The 20,194-nt window shown below is 39.6% G+C and overlaps 1 protein-coding gene across 2 annotated transcripts; it reads left to right on the top strand.

Moving 5' to 3' along the window:
- The first annotated feature begins 2,963 nt into the window (after positions 1-2,963).
- Positions 2,964-19,946, top strand: LOC128694320 (akirin-2). Of its 2 annotated transcripts, none has more exons than XM_053784413.2 (5): positions 2,964-3,071; positions 7,156-7,360; positions 8,685-8,941; positions 16,566-16,728; positions 18,263-19,946. In XM_053784413.2, exons 2-5 carry the CDS (start codon positions 7,171-7,173, stop codon positions 18,271-18,273), a joined length of 621 nt encoding a protein of 206 aa, XP_053640388.1. In that variant the 5' UTR covers positions 2,964-3,071; positions 7,156-7,170; the 3' UTR covers positions 18,274-19,946. The 2 variants fall into 2 exon arrangements, with proteins under 2 accessions (XP_053640388.1, XP_053640389.1); XM_053784414.2 differs by lacking the exon at positions 2,964-3,071 and adding an exon at positions 3,101-3,180 and having other exon boundaries at positions 18,263-18,405.
- Positions 19,947-20,194: the final 248 nt, after the last annotated feature.

Here is a 20,194-nt window from a genome sequence, read left to right as displayed (position 1 = left end):
ACAGTGGCGGTGGTGTAAAACAGCAGCTGCAACAGTGGCGGTGGTGTAAAACATCAGCTGCAACAGTGGCGGTGGTGTAAAACATCAGCTGCAACAGTGCGGTGGTGTAAAACATCAGCTGCAACAGTGCGGTGGTGTAAAACATCAGCTGCAACAGTGGCGGTGGTGTAAAACATCAGCTGCAACAGTGCGGTGGTGTTAAACAGCAGCTGCAACAGTGGCGGTGGTGTAAAACAGCAGCTGCAACTGTGGCGGTGGTGTAAAACAGCAGCTGCAACAGTGCGGTGGTGTAAAACAGCAGCTGCAACAGTGCGGTGGTGTAAAACAGCAGCTGCAACAGTGGCGGTGTTAAACAGCAGCTGCAACAGTGGCGGTGGTGTTAAACAGTAGCTGCAACAGTGGCGGTGGTGTTAAACAGCAGCTGCAACTGTGGCGGTGATGTTAAACAGCAGCTGCAACAGTGGCGGTGGTGTTAAAATGCAGCTGCAACAGTGGCGTTGGTGTAAAACAGCAGCTGCAACAGTGGCGGTGGTGTTAAACAGTAGCTGCAACAGTGGCGGTGGTGTTAAACAGCAGCTGCAACAGTGGCGTTGGTGTTAAACAGCAGCTGCAACAGTGGCGGTGGTGTAAAACAGCAGCTGCAACAGTGCGGTGGTGTAAAACAGCAGCTGCAACAGTGCGGTGGTGTAAAACAGCAGCTGCAACAGTGGCGGTGGTGTAAAACAGCATCTGCAACAGTGGCGGTGGTGTTAAACAGCAGCTGCAACAGTGGCGGTGGTGTAAAACAGCAGCTGCAACAGTGCGGTGGTGTAAAACAGCAGCTGCAACAGTGGCGGTGGTGTAAAACAGCAGCTGCAACAGTGGCGGTGGTGTTAAACAGCAGCTGCAACAGTGGCGGCGGTGTTAAACAGCAGCTGCAACAGTGGCGGTGGTGTTAAACAGCAGCTGCAACAGTGGCGGTGGTGTAAAACAGCAGCTGCAACAGTGGCGGTGGTGTTAAACAGCAGCTGCTACAGTGGCGGTGGTGTAAAACAGCAGCTGCAACAGTGGTGGTGGTGTAAAACAGCAGCTGCAACAGTGGCGGTGGTGTAAAACAGCAGCTGCAACAGTGGCGGTGGTGTTAAACAGCAGCTGCAACTGTGGCGGTGGTGTAAAACAGCAGCTGCAACAGTGCGGTGGTGTAAAACAGCAGCTGCAACAGTGGCGGTGGTGTAAAACAGCAGCTGCAACAGTGGCGGTGTTAAACAGCAGCTGCAACTGTGGCGGTGGTGTTAAACAGCAGCTGCAACAGTGGCGGTGGTGTAAAACAGCAGCTGCAACAGTGCGGTGGTGTAAAACAGCAACTGCAACAGTGGCGGTGGTGTTAAACAGCAGCTGCAACTGTGGCGGTGGTGTAAAACAGCAGCTGCAACAGTGGCGGTGGTGTTAAACAGCAGCTGCAACAGTGGCGGTGGTGTAAAACAGCAGCTGCAACTGTGGCGGTGTTAAACAGCAGCTGCAACTGTGGCGGTGGTGTAAAACAGCAGCTGCAACTGTGGCGGTGGTGTAAAACAGCAGCTGCAACAGTGGCGGTGGTGTAAAACAGCAGCTGCAACAGTGGCGGTGGTGTTAAACAGCAGCTGCAACAGTGGCGGTGGTGTAAAACAGCAGCTGCAACAGTGGCGGCGGTGTTAAACAGCAGCTGCAACAGTGGCGGTGGTGTTAAACAGCAGCTGCAACAGTGGCGGTGGTGTTAAACAGCAGCTGCAACTGTGGCGGTGGTGTTAAACAGCAGCTGCAACAGTGGCGGTGGTGTTAAACAGCAGCTGCAACAGTGGCGGTGGTGTAAAACAGCAGCTGCAACAGTGGCGGTGGTGTAAAACAGCAGCTGCAACAGTGGCGGTGGTGTAAAACAGCAGCTGCAACAGTGGCGGTGGTGTAAAACAGCAGCTGCAACAGTGCGGTGGTGTAAAACAGCAGCTGCAACAGTGGCGGTGGTGTTAAACAGCAGCTGCAACAGTGGCGGTGGTGTAAAACAGCAGCTGCAACAGTGGCGGTGGTGTAAAACAGCAGATGCAACACTGAGTCACTGAAAAAGAAAGCATGTTACTCTTGGGTCCTTGGTTTCCCTGATGGATTTGTCGCCTAATTCCTTGAGAAACATTAGTACACACTTGCCTCATGCTCCGAGGGTCTACTATCCTATCGAAAATAAATTATAACATGGTGCCAGCGTCCTGTATTGGTGGACTCTCTGGGTCCTCCTGTAAATAAGTTTCTGTAGGCATAGGTACACATAAGTATAATTATCATACAAAGACACCAATTGAAATAAGTCATTTTGTCTGACTTTTTTATTGGGTCATCCTAGGTAATTTGCATGTTACTATATATGATAATTTGTGTAACTGTATTTATGTGTACCTGTATCTAAATAAATTTATTTACATAGTGCAAATTATCTAATTAACCCATTGGGGTCCTGAAATGTGTTAATTAAATTTGCGACTTAAACATTTGTATAGTTATGTTTTGCGAAGTATTTTCATAACGTGTGTGTGTTTTACAGATGTGATAATTAGACATTAGAAAAGCTCAGTGTTTACTAGAAGTAAAAAAAATACATACACGAAATGACTGAATGAAATTGGAATCCTAAGGTTAAGAAGAAATGGTGAATACTAACGGTTATAATAAGATTCAGAGAAGCTTGATAAATTAACTAATGTATGTAAATGAAAAAGAAGAGCCAGCTTTAGCTTTATTCTTAATTAAAAAAACACACACGGCATCAACCTTCACCATTACAGCTTCAAAATCGAACTTTTTTTTCTTTGGGCTGGTTACGCCCAACGTGTTTTATCTAAATACCCTTAGTCCCACGAGACATAAACTACCTCTTTTTGAAATAGACGCAATCAAATCTATTTTTTGAGTAGGACAACATTGTTTTCTAGCAGAATATTAATTAGTTTAAGTGAGAGAGAAGAACCACGGGAGAGGCGCAACTATCTGCCATTGTTTAGGGACGGCCATATTGGATCCTAGGTTGTCCAGGCTTCTCTCATCTTTTTTCTAATTCCGCTGCTCAGGTAGGATTACCGAAGTCATTTTTCAATTTAGGTGAAGTCTGTGTGTGTCAAAGATCACCGGTGGTGTGTTAATGGTGGAATTTGTCTCCTCCAACGAGAGTAAAGCTCGGTAAATGGCCGACTGGACGGGTTTCAGGCTGATAACTTTAATATTCAATGAATTCTTTTAAGCGTAACAGGAACAGGAGAAAAGACTTGCCAGTAGTCTCGGGATGCGCTAGTCCTTGACGCTCTTTCTAGTAGTTATTTAATTTTTTACAGGTGACATTGAAAGGGCAAATAGAGGGTATTGAAGGGGCAACACCCGTCACCCTCAGGCTGGAAATCTCCTTCACTTACTGATCATAATACACTACAATACCACTCCAGAAACAACATTATTTTACGTATTATTATTTTTATGTAACCGTATTAATCGTCCAGCTAAATATTCAACTCCAAACTAATCAAATTCTTTGCTACTTTATTGCTCAGTGAGGAACATTTTATTCAGATTATTAACTTGGTTTAGTAAGCCAAGAGAACCCAATAAGGTTATTATATCTGGCTTACTTTCATTGGGTTCCTTTGATCCACTTCATCAGGATGATACACATAACAGTCAACTAACAGTCAGGTACCTACTTACTACTAGGTGAAGAGGGCAGCAGAGGGTATGGAAACGTGCCCTACGTTTCCACACGCGCTGGGCTCAACCTTGGGTCCTTCAGATGTGAGCTGAAGATTCTAACATTTTTAACTACAAGCCTTCAACTTGTGGCTATTTTTGAATGTTACTCCTTGGCAGAACTTAGGTACTGACTACTATGCATTAGTTTACATAGTACAGTGCTACAAGCTACTTACAATACAGAATAAATTAGTATTCTTTTGCAAATTGTTATTTTGGGGAATAGCAAAAATGTCACATTTGGTAGTTCAGCAGGATCCCAAGAGAATAGTCACTTGACTTTTTTTTAGGTTATCCTAGGTAATTTACATGTATGTTACTATGTATGATAATCTGTGTAACAGTATTTGTGTGTACCTTTACCTAAATAAACTTAATGTTCACTTGTCGTACCTCGTCAAATGTAAACAAAGATATAACAGGATCAGTTGTAGAGGTGAGGTTAAGTTAAGTTATGTTAGATTAGGGTTGGTGGATTTAGTTAACTTTGGTTACATTTTTTACCATTTGCTTAACAGAATAAGGTAATAGCTTACAACTGCAACTCAGACGATTTTTGTTCATTAATTATACCTTGAATTGTAAAATATTAAGTGAATTTTACAATGAGGATAGTGTTTTACCATGCAAATGATAAAAATGTAACCTAACCTATCCAAAATACCCTAATATAACTTAACCGTGTCTCTGCCATCAGTTGGCTGCGTCTGTTTAAATTTAGCTGGTGCATGACATGATTTGGTGCAAAGTGCTGATTGAGCAAGACTTCCTGTGCAACCAAAATTAATGTACAGTGCTATTTTTGCTGTAATTGGTATCTCTCAGAATAGCAGTTTGTGCAAGAAATCCTTTTGTTGTGGTGTGCCTAGGTGGTATGTATGGTAAAAATGTAAGCTGATTTCATCTGAATAATAGTAACCAAAATACTAATATTTTGAACTTCAAACTATAATTAATGGCCAAAATTAGCTGAGTAGCAATTGCAGACTATTACTGGTATTTCTTCAACAACAATTTTGCTAGTATGTCTTCCATTTTATCGATTGAGCACAAGAAACTGCCCAAATCAACTTTCAGCTACCCACTAAAGTGATCAGAAATTGTTAATTTGGCCAGTTTCACACAAATTTCAAAATAGGGTCCAGAACAAACAATGCATGCATTCCTGGTACTAAAATAACATTTCCTCTGTTCATTATTTATATTCCCAGGCTTTACACATGAATTCTATTTTGATTTTTTATTCACACAAAAAAATAGAAGATTTACTGTTATGCAGTATTATAATACATAATTATATAAATAATATCAATGCATCCATGAATATATATTAGATCCACCAGTTGGACGTAGTATATTGGATGAGTAAAGTCATTTGTTTACTCTTGAATGTTAGTAAAAATCGAACATTTCTGCTACTTTGAGCTCAATTTCAAGATGTTTTCACACCTGAAATCAATCAAAATCATCTCTATTTCTGTAATGTATCTTATGTTCTATCAAATGAGACCAAGAAACTGAGAATACAACCATAAAAACCGTAGAAAAATACACCTCAAAGTCTCCGTTTTAAGCCAGAAATACTTTCATTTTTTCTCATGCACTGCATGTTGCAGGATTTGTTTTATATGGTGCATATGTACTGCATAGATCCATTCCCTCAAATTTACCACTCACAGCTTATCTGAGTGAGCTGAGCTCATGGCATAGTACTACGGCACTGACAGTAACGTCAAACCCATAGTACGTACACCGGCATGGAGAATGGAAGGGTTAATGCATGAGTATGGCTTTATACAATTAGCCATCTCTATTATTATCAAGCAGAAAGAAATTATAAATAATATATTAAAGTGGCTGACTAATCTTACCCAGTGATAAAAAGGCAGAGAAATTATCATAGAGATGAAAAGACTTGTTATTGTGATTAGAGTGAAGAAGATTGAAGGGAAATACAGTGCCTGCAAGTTATCTGTGAGCATGCAAGTCCAGGGTACAGTAAAAGTTGCACTTTCGGGGTTTTGGAACAAATTATCATAAAACCATGTATTTTGGGGTTTAAATTAGGATAGTATAAATATCATAACTCGAGGGACTGCTGTACTGAAAAGACATTTGACATGTTTGGGAATAAAGCCAAAAGCATTTAAACAAAAATAAATAATTTTTCACAAAGAAAAGCAATGGAAAATTCTTAGGGCTACACCTTAGCTGCAGTTGTGCTTTTGGGAGATTCAGAAGAGAAGTTGGAGAGGTTGATGGATGAGTTTGGAAGGGTATGTAAAAGAAGGAAACTTACAGTGAACATAGGAAAGAGCAAGGTGTTGAGGTTAACAAAAAAATTTGGCAGTGAAAGATTGGATATCAGATTGGAGGGAGGTAATATGGATGAAGTGAATGTGTTTCAGATATTTGGGAGTGGACTTGTCAGCAGATGGGTCTATGAAAGATGAGGTGAACAATAAAACTGACGATGGGAAAAAAGTGAGTGGTGCAGTGAGTCATCTGGGGAGACAACATTAGCCATGGAGGCAAAAAGGGAAATGTATGAGAGTGTAGTGGGTATAATAGGTGTGAAGAATGGGTTATGAATCTTGCAACAAGGAGGAGGCTGGAGGCAGTGGAGATGTCATGCTTGAAGGCAATGCATGGTGTGAATATTGTGCAGAGAATTGATGTGAATATTATGCAGATAATCTGTAGCATGGAGATTAGAAGGAAGTGCAGGATTACTAAAAGTATTTTCCAGAGGGCTGAAGAGTTGTTTAGGTGGTTTGGACAGTTAGAAGGACTGGAACAAAATAGGATAACTTGGAGAGCATATACATCAGTAGTGGAGGGAAGGCAGGGTTGGGGTCATCCTAGATAGAGTTGGAGGGAGGGGGTAAAGGAGGTTTTTGTGTGTGAGAGGCTTAGCCTCCCAGCAAGCATGTGAGAGCCTGTTAGTTAGGAGTGAGTGAAGACAAGTGGTTTTTATCACTTGACAGGCTGTTGAAGTGTGAGCAGTGTAACATTTCTGAAGGGTTTCAAGGAAACCAGTTAGTCAGACTTGAGTCCTGCAGGTGGGAAGTACAGTGCCTGCACTGAAGGAGGGTGGGTATATATGCAGTTGTGAATTGTAGTACTGTATCAGAACCCCTCTGGCAAGACAGTGATGGAGTGATTGATGGTGAAAGTGTTTTTTTTTTTTTTGGGGGGGGGGGGTTCCCCTGCAACGGGAGACGACCTGTATGTTAGAAAAAAAAATAAGCAATTTTTTTTGTTGTGCTAGGATAAATATACAAGATTTATTAAAAACTCTGGTTTTTATACATCCCTTTAATTGTAGGGATTTTGTTTTATAACTACTGGTACGGATATGTACTTGTGATGTTTTTTAAATAATGAGCTAAATTTCTATTGCTTTTGATACAGGGTATTTTTTGAACAATGGCATGTGTAACACTCAAGCGATCACTAGAATTTGATCCTCTTCACCATGGGAGTTGCACACCTCGACCACACAAGAGACGACGATGCGTGCCTATGTGTGTCTCTCCTCAGAGTGCTGCTGCAGCCACTGCACGTCACACTGAGTCACAGTCGCCATTTGCAGAGGTCACACCTACTCTAACTCCAGGTAACTTTTTTTTTTTTTACACCTTCATGTTAACATTCTCTCGTATATTTTTTTACATTTTCCTCTGCTTCAAGTTTTAGGAATATATGGGTTTAGTATATTTATTTGAATGTAATAATAACGACTGGGATCAAATAGTTAGGCTGTTCCCATCACTTTATTTCACAATTAAGTAGTTTTTGATATGACATCTTTGATAGATGCAAACAAAACTAGATCAGCATAACTCTGCGCAATACATTGTTTGCCCTAAGACTGCGTGTGCAGCATAATTTACTGACTTGCTTTGATAAACTATACTATAGTGAATGCATATCTGTTATCACCCCGGAATGAAAATATTTAAAAATGATGCGTAGCAGTTCAAGAGATGTTTAAGATAAGTAATTCTCCAGTGAGGTAAGTGCATTTGTCTTTGTAAAATATCACTTTAGAGGCAATGAGAAAGACTGTCACTACATTGTGGGTTGTAATGCTGAATAGTTTTGCATTTTGTTGTAGTATCCAGTCTTGTATGCAAGCTGAGAATCGTAGGCCATTTGAAAATTAACAAGAATGCAACCATCTGTGTTTGAGTATTGCTATGAATTTTGTTAGACAGCAGTGGTCATCAATTCATGGGAGTAAGAGCCAGCTCTCAAGCAGTAATTGTAGATGGTGATACTGACGTATTTACAATTTCAGTGCTCCATGTTTATTAAGACACACCTGTATCTCATCAGCCCTAAACACTGTTATATAAAACAGAATAGTGTAGCTATATTTTATGAATATGTTACATCTAGGGCTGAGATCTGTAGGCACTGTACTTAACTACTTATTTGAGTTTGAAGGGAGAGGATTTATCTCTTGCTCTTGATCCTACCTCTAGGCATTGTGCAGAACCGACTGACAAGACATGAAGCAAGGCACATCTACTCTTAAATTCTTGTGCCATTTGCTTCTGTTATTGTCCACTTCATTCCACATACCATTCTTTTTACGCTGAAGTATTGTTTTAGTATTCCTGTGACCCAGGTGGGTGCCTAATTTCTGACCATGCTTTTTCATTCATGATTCCTCTGTATTAAGGGAAGGGACAGCAATTTTGACTAAACCTTTTGAAATTTGGCAAATTTAAAAAAAAAAAAAAAGGTGCACTTTTGGCAACTCTCTGGAGTATTCAAAAGTTTAGATATATTTAATACAGTATATACTCTTTTCTAAAGGTAAACCAGTGTTTTCAGACTAGGCATGTCTAAACACATTTGGAGATTAATTTTTGCATTTAAAAAAATACACAAGAGTTCACATGAATTACAATACCTAAATGAAATAATTACAGAACAAATTGCGCAAAATGTTCGGGAGGAGATTCGCCGGCTGAAACGCCGCAAGATATTACAGTGTGGCGAGCGTAGCATGGAGTGCGAAGGAGGCTACGATTCCCCAGCTTCCCCCCTCTCTCCGCCCTCCCCTGTCTGTCCTACCTCACCATCACCTGCACCAACATCCACTGCAGGAGTGTCATCTCTTCACCAACATCATCACCATCATCAGTCCTCTCTTGGGAAGGATAAACCTCTGTTTACATTTAAACAGGTATGTATGTATGGTATATACAAAATGTATAGAATGTATGTAAATGTATAGTATGTTTTTTTTTTTAACAAGTCGGCCGTCTCCCACCGAGGCAGAGTCACCCAAAAAGAAAGAAAATCCCCAAAAAGAAAATACTTTAAGCATCATTCAACACTTTCACCTCACTCGCACACAATCACTGTTTTTGCTGAGGTGCTCAGAATACAACAGTTTAGAAGCACATGTATATACATATAAAAATACACAATATATCCCTCCAAGCTACCAATATCCCAAACCCCTCCTTTAGAGTACAGGCATTGTACTTCCCATTTCCAGGACTCAAGTCCGGCTATATGAAAATAACCGGTTTCCCTGAATTATTTATTTTTTATTTATTATCACACTGGCCGATTCCCACCAAGGCAGGGTGGCCCGAAAAAGAAAAACTTTCACCATCATTCACTCCATCACTGTCTTGCCAGAAGGGTGTTTTACACCACAGTTTTTAAACTGCAACATTAACACCCCTCCCTCAGAGTGCAGGCACTGTACTTCCCATCTCCAGGACTCAAGTCCGGCCTGCCGGTTTCCCTGAACCCCCTCATAAATGTTACCTTGCTCACACTCCAACAGCACGTCAAGTATTAAAAACCATTCGTCTCCATTCACTCCTATCAAACACGCTCACGCATGCCTGATGGAAGTCCAAGCCCCTCGCACACAAAACCTCCTTTACCCCCTCTCTCCAACCTTTCCTAGGCCGACCCCTACCCCGCCTTCCTTCCACTACAGACTGATACACTCTTGAAGTCATTCTGTTTCGCTCCATTCTCTCTACATGTCCGAACCACCTCAACAACCCTTCCTCAGCCCTCTGGACAACAGTTTTGGTAATCCCGCACCTCCTCCTAACTTCCAAACTACGAATTCTCTGCATTATATTCACCCCACACATTGCCCTCAGACATGACATCTCCACTGCCTCCAGCCTTCTCCTCGCTGCAACATTCATAACCCATGCTTCACACCCATATAAGAGTGTTGGTAAAACTATACTCTCATACATTCCCCTCTTTGCTTCCAAGGACAAAGTTCTTTGTCTCCACAGACTCCTAAGTGCACCACTCACCCTTTTCCCCTCATCAATTCTATGATTCACCTCATCCTTCATAGACCCATCCGCTGACACGTCCACTCCCAAATATCTGAATACATTCACCTCCTCCATACTCTCTGCCTCCAATCTGATATCCAATCTTTCATCACCTAATATTTTTGTTGTCCTCATAACCTTACTCTTTCTTGTATTCACTTTTAATTTTCTTCTTTTGCACACCCTACCAAATTCATCCACCAATCTCTGCAACTTCTCTTCAGAATCTCCCAAGAGCACAGTGTCATAAGCAAAGAGCAGCTGTGACAACTCCCACTTTGTGTGTGATTCTTTATCTGTTAACTCCACGCCTCTTGCCAAGACCCTCGCATTTACTTCTCTTACAACCCCATCTATAAATATATTAAACAACCATGGTGACATCACATACCCTTGTCTAAGGCCTACTTTTACTGGGAAATAATTTCCCTCTTTCCTACATACTCTAACTTGAGCCTCACTATCCTCGTAAAAACTCTTCACTGCTTTCAGTAACCTACCTCCTACACCATACACCTGCAACATCTGCCACATTGCCCCCCTATCCACCCTGTCATATGCCTTTTCCAAATCCATAAATGCCACAAAGACCTCTTTAGCCTTATCTAAATACTGTTCACTTATATGTTTCACTGTAAACACCTGGTCTACACACCCCCTACCTTTCCTAAGGCCTCCTTGTTCATCTGCTATCCTATTCTCAGTCTTACTCTTAATTCTTTCAATAATAACTCTACCATACACTTTACCAGGTATACTCAGCAGACTTATCCCACTATAATTTTTGCACTCTCTTTTATCCCCTTTGCCTTTATACAAAGGAACTATGCATGCTCTCTGGCAATCCCTAGGTACCTTACCCTCTTCCATACATTTATTAAATAATTGCACCAACCACTCCAAAACTATATCCCCACCTGCTTTTAACATTTCTATCTTTATCCCATCAATCCCGGCTGCCTTACCCCCTTTCATTTTACCTACTACCTCACGAACTTCCCCCACACTCACAACTGGCTCTTCCTCACTCCTACAAGATGTTATTCCTCCTTGTCCTATACACGAAATCACAGCTTCCCTATCTTCATCAACATTTAACAATTCCTCAAAATATTCCCTCCATCTTCCCAATACCTCTAACTCTCCATTTAATAACTCGCCTCTCCTATTTTTAACTGACAAATCCATTTGTTCTCTAGGCTTTCTTATATATATATATATATATATAATATATATATATATATATATATACACATATACATACATACATACATACATACATATACATACATACGTACATACATACATACATACATACATACGTGCCTTGGTGGGAGACGGCCGACTTGTTGAAAAAAAAAAAATTATATTACAGTAGGGCCCCGCTTTACAGTGTTTCGTCTTAAGGCGTTCCGCTAATACGGCGATGTCAAATTATGACTAAAATTTTCTATATGGCAAGCGGTCTTTCAAATACGGCACGCCCCACCCGGTTTGTTTACATTCTCCGTGACCACATCTATTATGTCAGGAAACTTTCCAAAATTTCAAGTGTTTTAAAGTTACTGCATATTTTGTATGTACTCTGATAATTATACTTACGTGTACCTGTACCTAAATATACTTACACACTGTGCTGGTGTGCAGGTACACATTAAAATCGCTAAGTCTCTCTCTACTCATGACGCCAATACGTACTACGTAATAATAATCACTCTTGGGCACACTAAATGTCTTATTTTACATTAATATGTATAGGCATTTTCATTAATCCATCTATGATATTTTCCTCAAAATTATATATGAAACCCGTTACATAGCATATAAACATGATACATACACTCACAGAATAAAAATTGACGTAAATATGAGATTTGTTTATAAAGCAGCTGTGTAGGTAGTGTCGGAAGAATTACATTTTCTCTGGTCAAACTGGGGGATAACTGTAGAAAAATATTCTTTTCGTATGCTTTTATATATAGCATTTCACGACCTTTGTGGGTTTAGTGCTTTTTATAATATAATAATAATTATTAACTCTAAAAATTGTGTGTTGCTGTTTGTTTATTCTGTACTAACTTGTACAACTTGTACACAGTGTAAGAGTATTTGTATTGTGAGGTAATTATTATTATAATAAAAAATATGAGATAAATGTTTTACAAACTCTTACAAACATATGTGAATGAACTAAAAGTAGACACACATTAATGCGCATTTATTTCACCTGACCAAGTGATCGCCCACTACCTGTTCAGTTTGTGTTCTTACATTGTCTCAACTCTGTATCTCGTTCTCTCTCTCGTTTACTCTTTCATGAACTAGTTGGCTCTCATTGACGATGGCGTCTAAGGTTAGCTGTGATAAAAAGAGGAGTCGTAAGCCTCTTGCTTTAAGTGCCAAGTTAAAGGATGATGGTGTGCCATTCTGATTTTATTCAATAAACACCCTGCCACTCACCTCTCACACATTAATATTAATATTTTAAGGTAACTAATAAGTGTACTCTGTGTGTATCTTACCTTTTATTGTGTTTTTAATGCCTATTTCTATTGCTAACTTAATATAAGTTAGTGTAAACTTGTTGTCTGGCATTTATTGCATATTTTATGTGCTCTGATAATATTACTTGTGGACCTGTTTGGTAGCCGGGCAGAGGAACAACACTACGTTTTCTCTGCTCAGCCATCAGAGAAAACGTGTATGAATCTGCGTTTGGCCCAGCCACTCCCACACTCCACTTTTGTTTACAATTTTCGGCATAAATTATTCATTACTTCTCCCTTCGTTTATGATGGCATCTAAAGGTAATTGTTAGAAATGATTAAATTCAGTGAACAAGGTATGTTGATGTTAATAATATGGCTCTGGGCCACAGTGTGGGTAGCCAGTAGGTGTAGCCCAGGTGGGCTACACCTACCGGCTACCTACACTGACTTCCTACAAATAAATACTACTCACCTCTCTTCCTATTACCTGGAGTTTACCTGGAGAGAGTTTCGGGGGTCAACGCCCCCGCGGCCCGGTCTGTGACCAGACGACCTGGTGGATCAGAGCCTGATCAACCAGGCTGTTGCTGCTGGCTGCACGCAAACCAACCAACCAATGAGTGTACTGTATGTGTATTTTACCTCTCTGGGATGTTTTAAATACCTTTTATTAACCCTTTGAGGGTCGACAGGCCCTCTCTGAAACTCGTTCTCAGGGTCGGCCAATTTAAAAAAAAAAATAATTTTCTCTTATGAAAAGATAGAGAATCTTTTCCCGATCATAAGGACACCAAAAGTTTGAAATTTGATGGAAAACTTATGGAATTATGCTCTCGCGAAGTTAGCGGTCTCGGCGATGTTTATGCATCGGCGATTTTGCCCACTTTGAACCCCATTTTCGGCCAATTCCACTGTACTAGTCGACAAAAAACGTGAATATTTTGCTAGAACTCGATTTTTTCTATCGAATGGGTGCAAGAAACCACCCATTTATGAAATTCAACTATCCAGTACAGTGGTCAGAATTTAGCAATTTTGCCAATTTCACACAAATTTCAAAAGATGCCAATTTCTGAATAGGGTCCAGAATAAACAAGAAAGACATTCCTGGCACTAAAATGACATATCCTCTGGTCATTAGTCACGTCTCAAGGCCCCTCATATTCTTTTGCTTTCCACTTTGAATTTTTATTCTCACAAAAAATATAAGATTTACTGTTATGCAGACTACTGCATTAGTGTAAAAAATGGTATAAATATTATTGACGCACTTGTGAAAGAATAAGACTCGCCAGTTGACGCGTATTGGACGCTTGGCACGATTTGTTTACTTTTGAAATTTGGTAAAAATCGAACAATTCTGCTATTTTGAGCTCAATTTCAAGGTACCTTTCATTGTAAAACCAGTCAAAATCATCTCAATTTCTGTAATATGTCTTTCATTCTATAAAATCAGACCAAGAAAACTAGAATACAACAATAAATACCATACGAAAATACAGTGCAAAGTCGCTGTTTTATTCCAAAAAAACGGTCAGTTTTTTTTTTTCTCATTATGCACTGTGTGCTGCAGGATTTTTTTTAGACTGCACACTGACCACATAGACCCATTCTTTCATATGAAGGCCTACCAGCTTTCTCCCAATAGATTTGAGGGCGCTAGAATTTAGGCGTACTAGTACGTCAAAAACCCTGGTGCGTAAGCCGTACTAGTACGTCCGAAACCCTCAAAGGGTTAACCCTTAAATGGTCTAAATGTATATAGTATATGTTTTTTCAACATTTGAAAGTACGTAGAAAAATGTAGATCTTCCTTGTTTTACATTTAAAAATATGTAAAAAAAAACTTTTATCTATTTTTTTTTTTAAATATGTAAAAAAACGTATATCTACTTTTGGAGCACTGCGGATTTGAACGTCGATCTGTTTGGACCGTTTAAGGGTTAAGTACGAGACGGGGAGCCAGGGCTACCTACACCTGGGCTACTTGCACCTGGGCTACCTGCACCTGGGCTACCTGCACCAGGGCTACCTACACCTGGGCTACTTGCACCTGGGCTACCTGCACCTGGGCTACCTGCACCTGGGCTACCTGCACCTGACTTCCTACAAATAAGTACTACTCGCCTCTCTCCCTGCATTAAGATTACAAGTACTTTAAGATAAGTAATGAATGTACTGTGAATATATTTTACTTTGTGTTTTTAATGCCTAGTTCTATTACTAACTTAATATAATTTAATGTAAACTTGTTGTCTGGCATTTACATGCATTTATAAATGGAAAAAAATGGCGTTCTGCCTTCCGGCGATATCTGCTTTCCGGCGACAGCCTGGAACCTAACCCGCCATATAAGTGGGGCCCTACTGTATATATATATATTTTTTTTTCAGTCCAGGAATTTTTTTGAGAGCACCTCATTTGTGTTTATTTATTTATTACTTTACAAACAAGTGAAATTGTTTACAAACATTATCTCTTAGTCCAGCACAGGATTCAGACCTGTTCACTCTGCATCAAAGTACATAGTTCTTTTGTCACAGCCACAGGCACCTAGCCAGAGCTAGGTATTGTATTCCCATTCTCCAGAGCAGCTTGGCAAGAGTACTGTGTACTTTGATGCAGAATGCACAGGTTTGAATCCTGTTCTGAACTAAGGTAATGTTTGTAAATAATTTCACTCATTTGCAAAGTGTTATGCATTCTAAAATATCTTTCGAAGTTTGGTACATGTGGCAGGATATGAAATTACTTATCAGAAGCCTGGTGCTCTGGGGTTTGGGGATACAATGCCTAGCTTCTGTTAGGTGCCCATACCACCATCTACCACCACCACTTACCACTACTACTACCACCTACCACTACTACTACCACCTACCACTACTACCACCTACCACTACTACCACCTACCACTACTACCACCTACCACTACTACCACCTACCACTACTACCACCTACCACTACTACCACCTACCACTACTACCACCTACCACTACTACCACCTACCACTACTACTACCACCTACCACTACTACTACCACCTACCACTACTACTACCACCTACCACTACTACTACCACCTACCACTACTACTACCACCTACCACTACTACCACCTACCACTACTACTACCACCTACCACTACTACTACCACCTACCACTACTACTACCACCTACCACTACTACTACCACCTACCACTACTACTACCACCTACCACTACTACTACCACCTACCACTACTACTACCACCTACCACTACTACTACCACTACTACTACTACTACTACTACCACTACTACTACCACCTACCACTACTACTACCACCTACCACTACTACCACCTACCACTACTACTACCACCTACCACTACTACTACCACCTACCACTACTACTACCACCTACCACTATTACTACCACCTACCACTATTACTACCACCTACCACTACTACTACCACCTACCACTACTACTACCACCTACCACTACTACTACCACCTATCACTGCCATTACCTATCACTGCCACCATCTACCATCCACACCATCTATCACCACCTATCAGTGCAGGCATTGAACGTATCACCTCTAAGACTCTGTTCCCCCTAACTGGTTCTCGGAATACCTTCATATGTGTTACCTTGCTCACACTCTAACTGCACATCAAACTATAAAAATCACTAAGCTCTACTTGTTTCAGTCTAATATGCTCACACATTCTGCTGGATGTGCAAGCCCCATGCACTTAAAGCCTTTACCCCCTCCCTCCAGGTCTTCCTGGGAGTGGCCCCTACCCCTCCTTCCTGTTTTCTACCTCAGCTGTATGCATCCTCTAGGTCATCCTATTCTACTACACATGCCCAAACCACCTCAGTAACCCTTCCTCAGACTTATAATTTTGGTAACACCTCACTATCTTCAAATTTCTAGACTCCGAATTGTCAGCATAATATTCACATCCCATGTTTTCTCCACAAAATGGCTTTGATGATAAGTGCACTCATTATTACAGGTGAATCTGATCTGTGAGCAGCTACTGCGTGAACGTGAGGTGAATATCCGAGAGGAATATGATAAAGTTTTGGCATCCAAACTTGCTGAGCAGTATGATTGCTTTGTACGTTTTACTACAGATCAGATACAGCAGAGGCTCTCTCAAGCATCCCTTCCCAGCTGTAAGTATTGTTTTAATATGGTAATTGCTAAATGTATCCAAGACATTATAGTTTTTTACAGAAACATGCTCATTATTTAGCCTGTTGGGCTTCATAACTACCCATAAATTATAATTTGAAACTGGACAGCTTTTCAGTCTTTCTTGGATTACTATTATCAAGTTGAGAGTCAAAGAGAAGTGGTGAATGCTAGAAGTTAGGTTGAAATCATTGGTAGGTTTTCAGAAAATGTGTATTACAAAGATAGAGAATTAGGTACTGGGAGGGACTAGCATCTACAGAAAAAGTGGGGGCTAAGAGTTATGTTAGGGATGTTATAAGGGTAGGTTCAGCAATGTAGCTTCTGTGAAAACTTGAAGAGGGATACATAATTTTGAATATAGACCACCTCATGGAATGGCACTATGATGCCTAACATCACAGAAAGGAGCCTTATTCATGTCAACAGTAGTGAAAGTTTGAAATGGGTTGATTGTTGACTCAAAAATTTAAATTCTTTGCTGTTCATTTTCATCTTGTCTTTACTAATTTCTTAAATTTGGCTTGCTTATGCTAAAAGAATTTTTTTCTTGAATTTACTTTTGCAGTTAAGACATTTGTGTTTTGCCTTCACTATATTTGTAGTTTATAAAGCCTTAACACCCTTAACTTGCTTTGTTAAACTAATATACAGTAGGGCCCTGGTTTATGGACCTTCACTGATGCAACCATTTCAAATTATACCCCAAAATTTGTTTATATGACTCCTGATTCACTGTCACAGCCTGAGTTCCCAGGTGGCTGTGTGTCCATGCATCATTATCTTTTAGGTTGTTTATATCCTCAATGACTTCCATGTGTCTCTTGATTCTTCCTGGAAACTTTCCAAAGTTTCAAGTGTTTTAAAGTTATTGATTTTTTAATTAACAGGTGTTTTTATTATCAGGCATTTATATGCCTGATAATAAAAAATGATTCACTTTACAGCAATAGCCTGGAACTTAACCCACTGTATAATCAGGGCCCTCCTGTATTTTAAATATAATCTGGTTCTTACTATTACAACTGCAGCCAACGCTTGAGTGTTTATTTCCTGCACATTTTACCCTCTAATACATTGGTGAAGCTGTTCAACGAAAGACATATTTGGCTTGCTGACACTAACAATACCATAGTTGTATTAGGGATTATATCTAGCATCTGTGATGGTTCTCTTGCAAAATTTTCTGTCCTCTTAAAGATTTTACAGACATCTTTTTGTGGAAATGGCCCTGGCATGAATCTTAGCTGTGTCCTTTCTTCACAATGCTCTGACTTCTGACTTTCTCCCTCTTTCTTTATGGACCAAATTGTAGTCTAGCTTTCAGTTAAAATTTGTTAGTTAATGTGGATTGTTCCAGTCACAGGATTGTAACTTATTCTTCCTGGTTTACTCATTGTGGTTAAGAATATTATTTTAATTTACTTGTAAAACATTTTTTAGGCAAATTTGTCTTATTTTCCAAAATGTTCACTCGGAATTGAAAGCCTATTAATTTATTGTTTTTACTTTCAGATCTTTCATAAAGTGACCATGTTCTTTTGATATGGACTATGTGCCTTTGGAGGTACAAAGAATGAAAAATTGTGAGAATATTTCCCCTGGAAGTGTGAACTTTGTACATAGGAAGTATCTCAAGCTCTGGAAGGAATAAAAGTGTTCAGGAAACAAGTGTAATAATCGATTGCCAGATAAAATGGATATAAACCTCATTTCGGTTTGATAGTGCTTGTGAAGTGCTGTGTTTAGTATGAAGGTGTTAAATCAATATATCCATATCATTCAAGGCTGTACACAAGTACAGTGGTCTTGGGTTAGCCAGGACACAAACTCAAGTCACGTACATAACAGCAAACAATATAAGTTAGAAGGGACTTACACGGCAACCAGAAGTGGCAGCTTCAGTGACAAGCATGAGTTAACTTGTGGTGCTCATTCTGTGTGGCATTCCTCAACTGTTGTGTGTACATACCTTCTAACCATTCAGTTGCCTTTCACACTTTTCTTGCTTTAAGTGGGTACTTTGTGGAGTAAAACTCGGCGATACAGCATACTTGAAGGGAGGAACTGGTATCTATAATGGTTTGCGAGAAAAGTTGTGATTGTTGAGAATTTATCTAGTACAGGAAGACAGCCTCAGCTGCAGTCACATTGCCTTCATGTGAATAGTAATCTAGGGTAGCGCTCCATATTGCCTGTTTTATGTTAGCATAAATTTATTTTTTGCTAGCTTCTCTTTAACTTGTATGTATCTGATACGTGTGACTTGAAAGTAGGTTCTTTAACTTTGTAAATAAGTTTTTAATAGGAAGGAGATACCCTGGTAATGTCTTCCTGTATTAGAGCCATAAAACTTGCCCCTCTCATTAGAAGGGCAATATTAACCCACCATACAAATCAATATCTCGCCTATGCTGTTTTATTAGAGATCTATTGTATGATAATTTACTTATGGGTGTTGTGTCTAATGTGGGTAATAATGTAATTTAGGCATAATAAGGTGTTAGGTTCAAAAGGGTTACATTCTGCTGTAGCAGAAAGAGCCCTATAAAGTGAGAAAGGCAGTAGTGTTAGTTGCAATGAATGATTGTTTCACCGTATGAATTTACAACTAGTGTAGAGTAAGTTTTTTTTATAATGTTCCGAGGCTGGAAGGTCTCGAATCGTGTGTACGATGCACGTTTGGAAGCAGGACTTTGTAAGCTGCATATTGTCAAGCATTGTTGAAGCAGTAAGTCTGCATTTATAAGATAATTGGTGAAATTTTGGGTTTTGTAAGGAATCTGTTAGTGCATTTTATTTCCTTAATTTCATCTTTCATGACAGGGACATTGTATAGCAGTTCTGCATTACTTTATCACTAAGACTTTTCACATCCTGTAATGTCATTCACTGTTATAAAGCAATGCTTCTTTTCCATATAAATAGAAAAGTAATCTTAAAAATTGAGCAAATGATTCTCTTTATTTTTTTTTTATTTCCTGCAAAGAATAACACTAATCTTGGCTTCTCTGTAACTTTAATTTTATGAATCTGGAAAATTTGTTGCTAAGTTAGCTCAACATATTGGTTAATAAGTTAGTTGGACATATTGTTGCATGAACTCTTGAAGAGTAATTGTTTACTATTTATTTTCTTGTTCTCACTTTTTTACTGTACTTGTATTATTAAATATACTTGTTAATGGGAAAGTACGGCATTTGTATTTTTATTGGCATACTCGAAGATTACCCATTGTGGCATGTACGTTATAAACTTGAGATAAAAAGAACTTATTGAAGTGAATTTAAACCTTCTGGTATTTTCTTTTTTTCTTTCCCCAAGAGCAATCTGCCAAGGCAGGGTAACCTAAAGAGGAAAACTTTTATTACTATTCATTCGATCACTGTCTTGCCAGAAGTGTGCTGACATCACATTTCAGATTACTCTCTGACTGCAACATCTCCA

This window comes from Cherax quadricarinatus, chromosome 43 (genome assembly GCF_038502225.1).
Source record: "Cherax quadricarinatus isolate ZL_2023a chromosome 43, ASM3850222v1, whole genome shotgun sequence".
In the NCBI taxonomy this organism is placed as follows: Eukaryota; Metazoa; Arthropoda; class Malacostraca; order Decapoda; family Parastacidae; genus Cherax; species Cherax quadricarinatus.
The sequence above is the reverse complement of the archived record's forward strand: the minus strand, read 5'-3'. Positions and strand labels throughout refer to the sequence as shown.

Bases quoted from the DNA above. Each gene is read 5' to 3' on its own strand.
- LOC128694320 (XM_053784413.2), top strand. From the start codon at position 7,171: ATGGCATGTGTAACACTCAAGCGATCACTAGAATTTGATCCTCTTCAC. The intron at 7,361-8,684 runs GTAACTTTTTTT...AAATAATTACAG, and splicing joins CACACCTACTCTAACTCCAG to AACAAATTGCGCAAAATGTT. The intron at 8,942-16,565 runs GTATGTATGTAT...TCATTATTACAG, and splicing joins CTCTGTTTACATTTAAACAG to GTGAATCTGATCTGTGAGCA.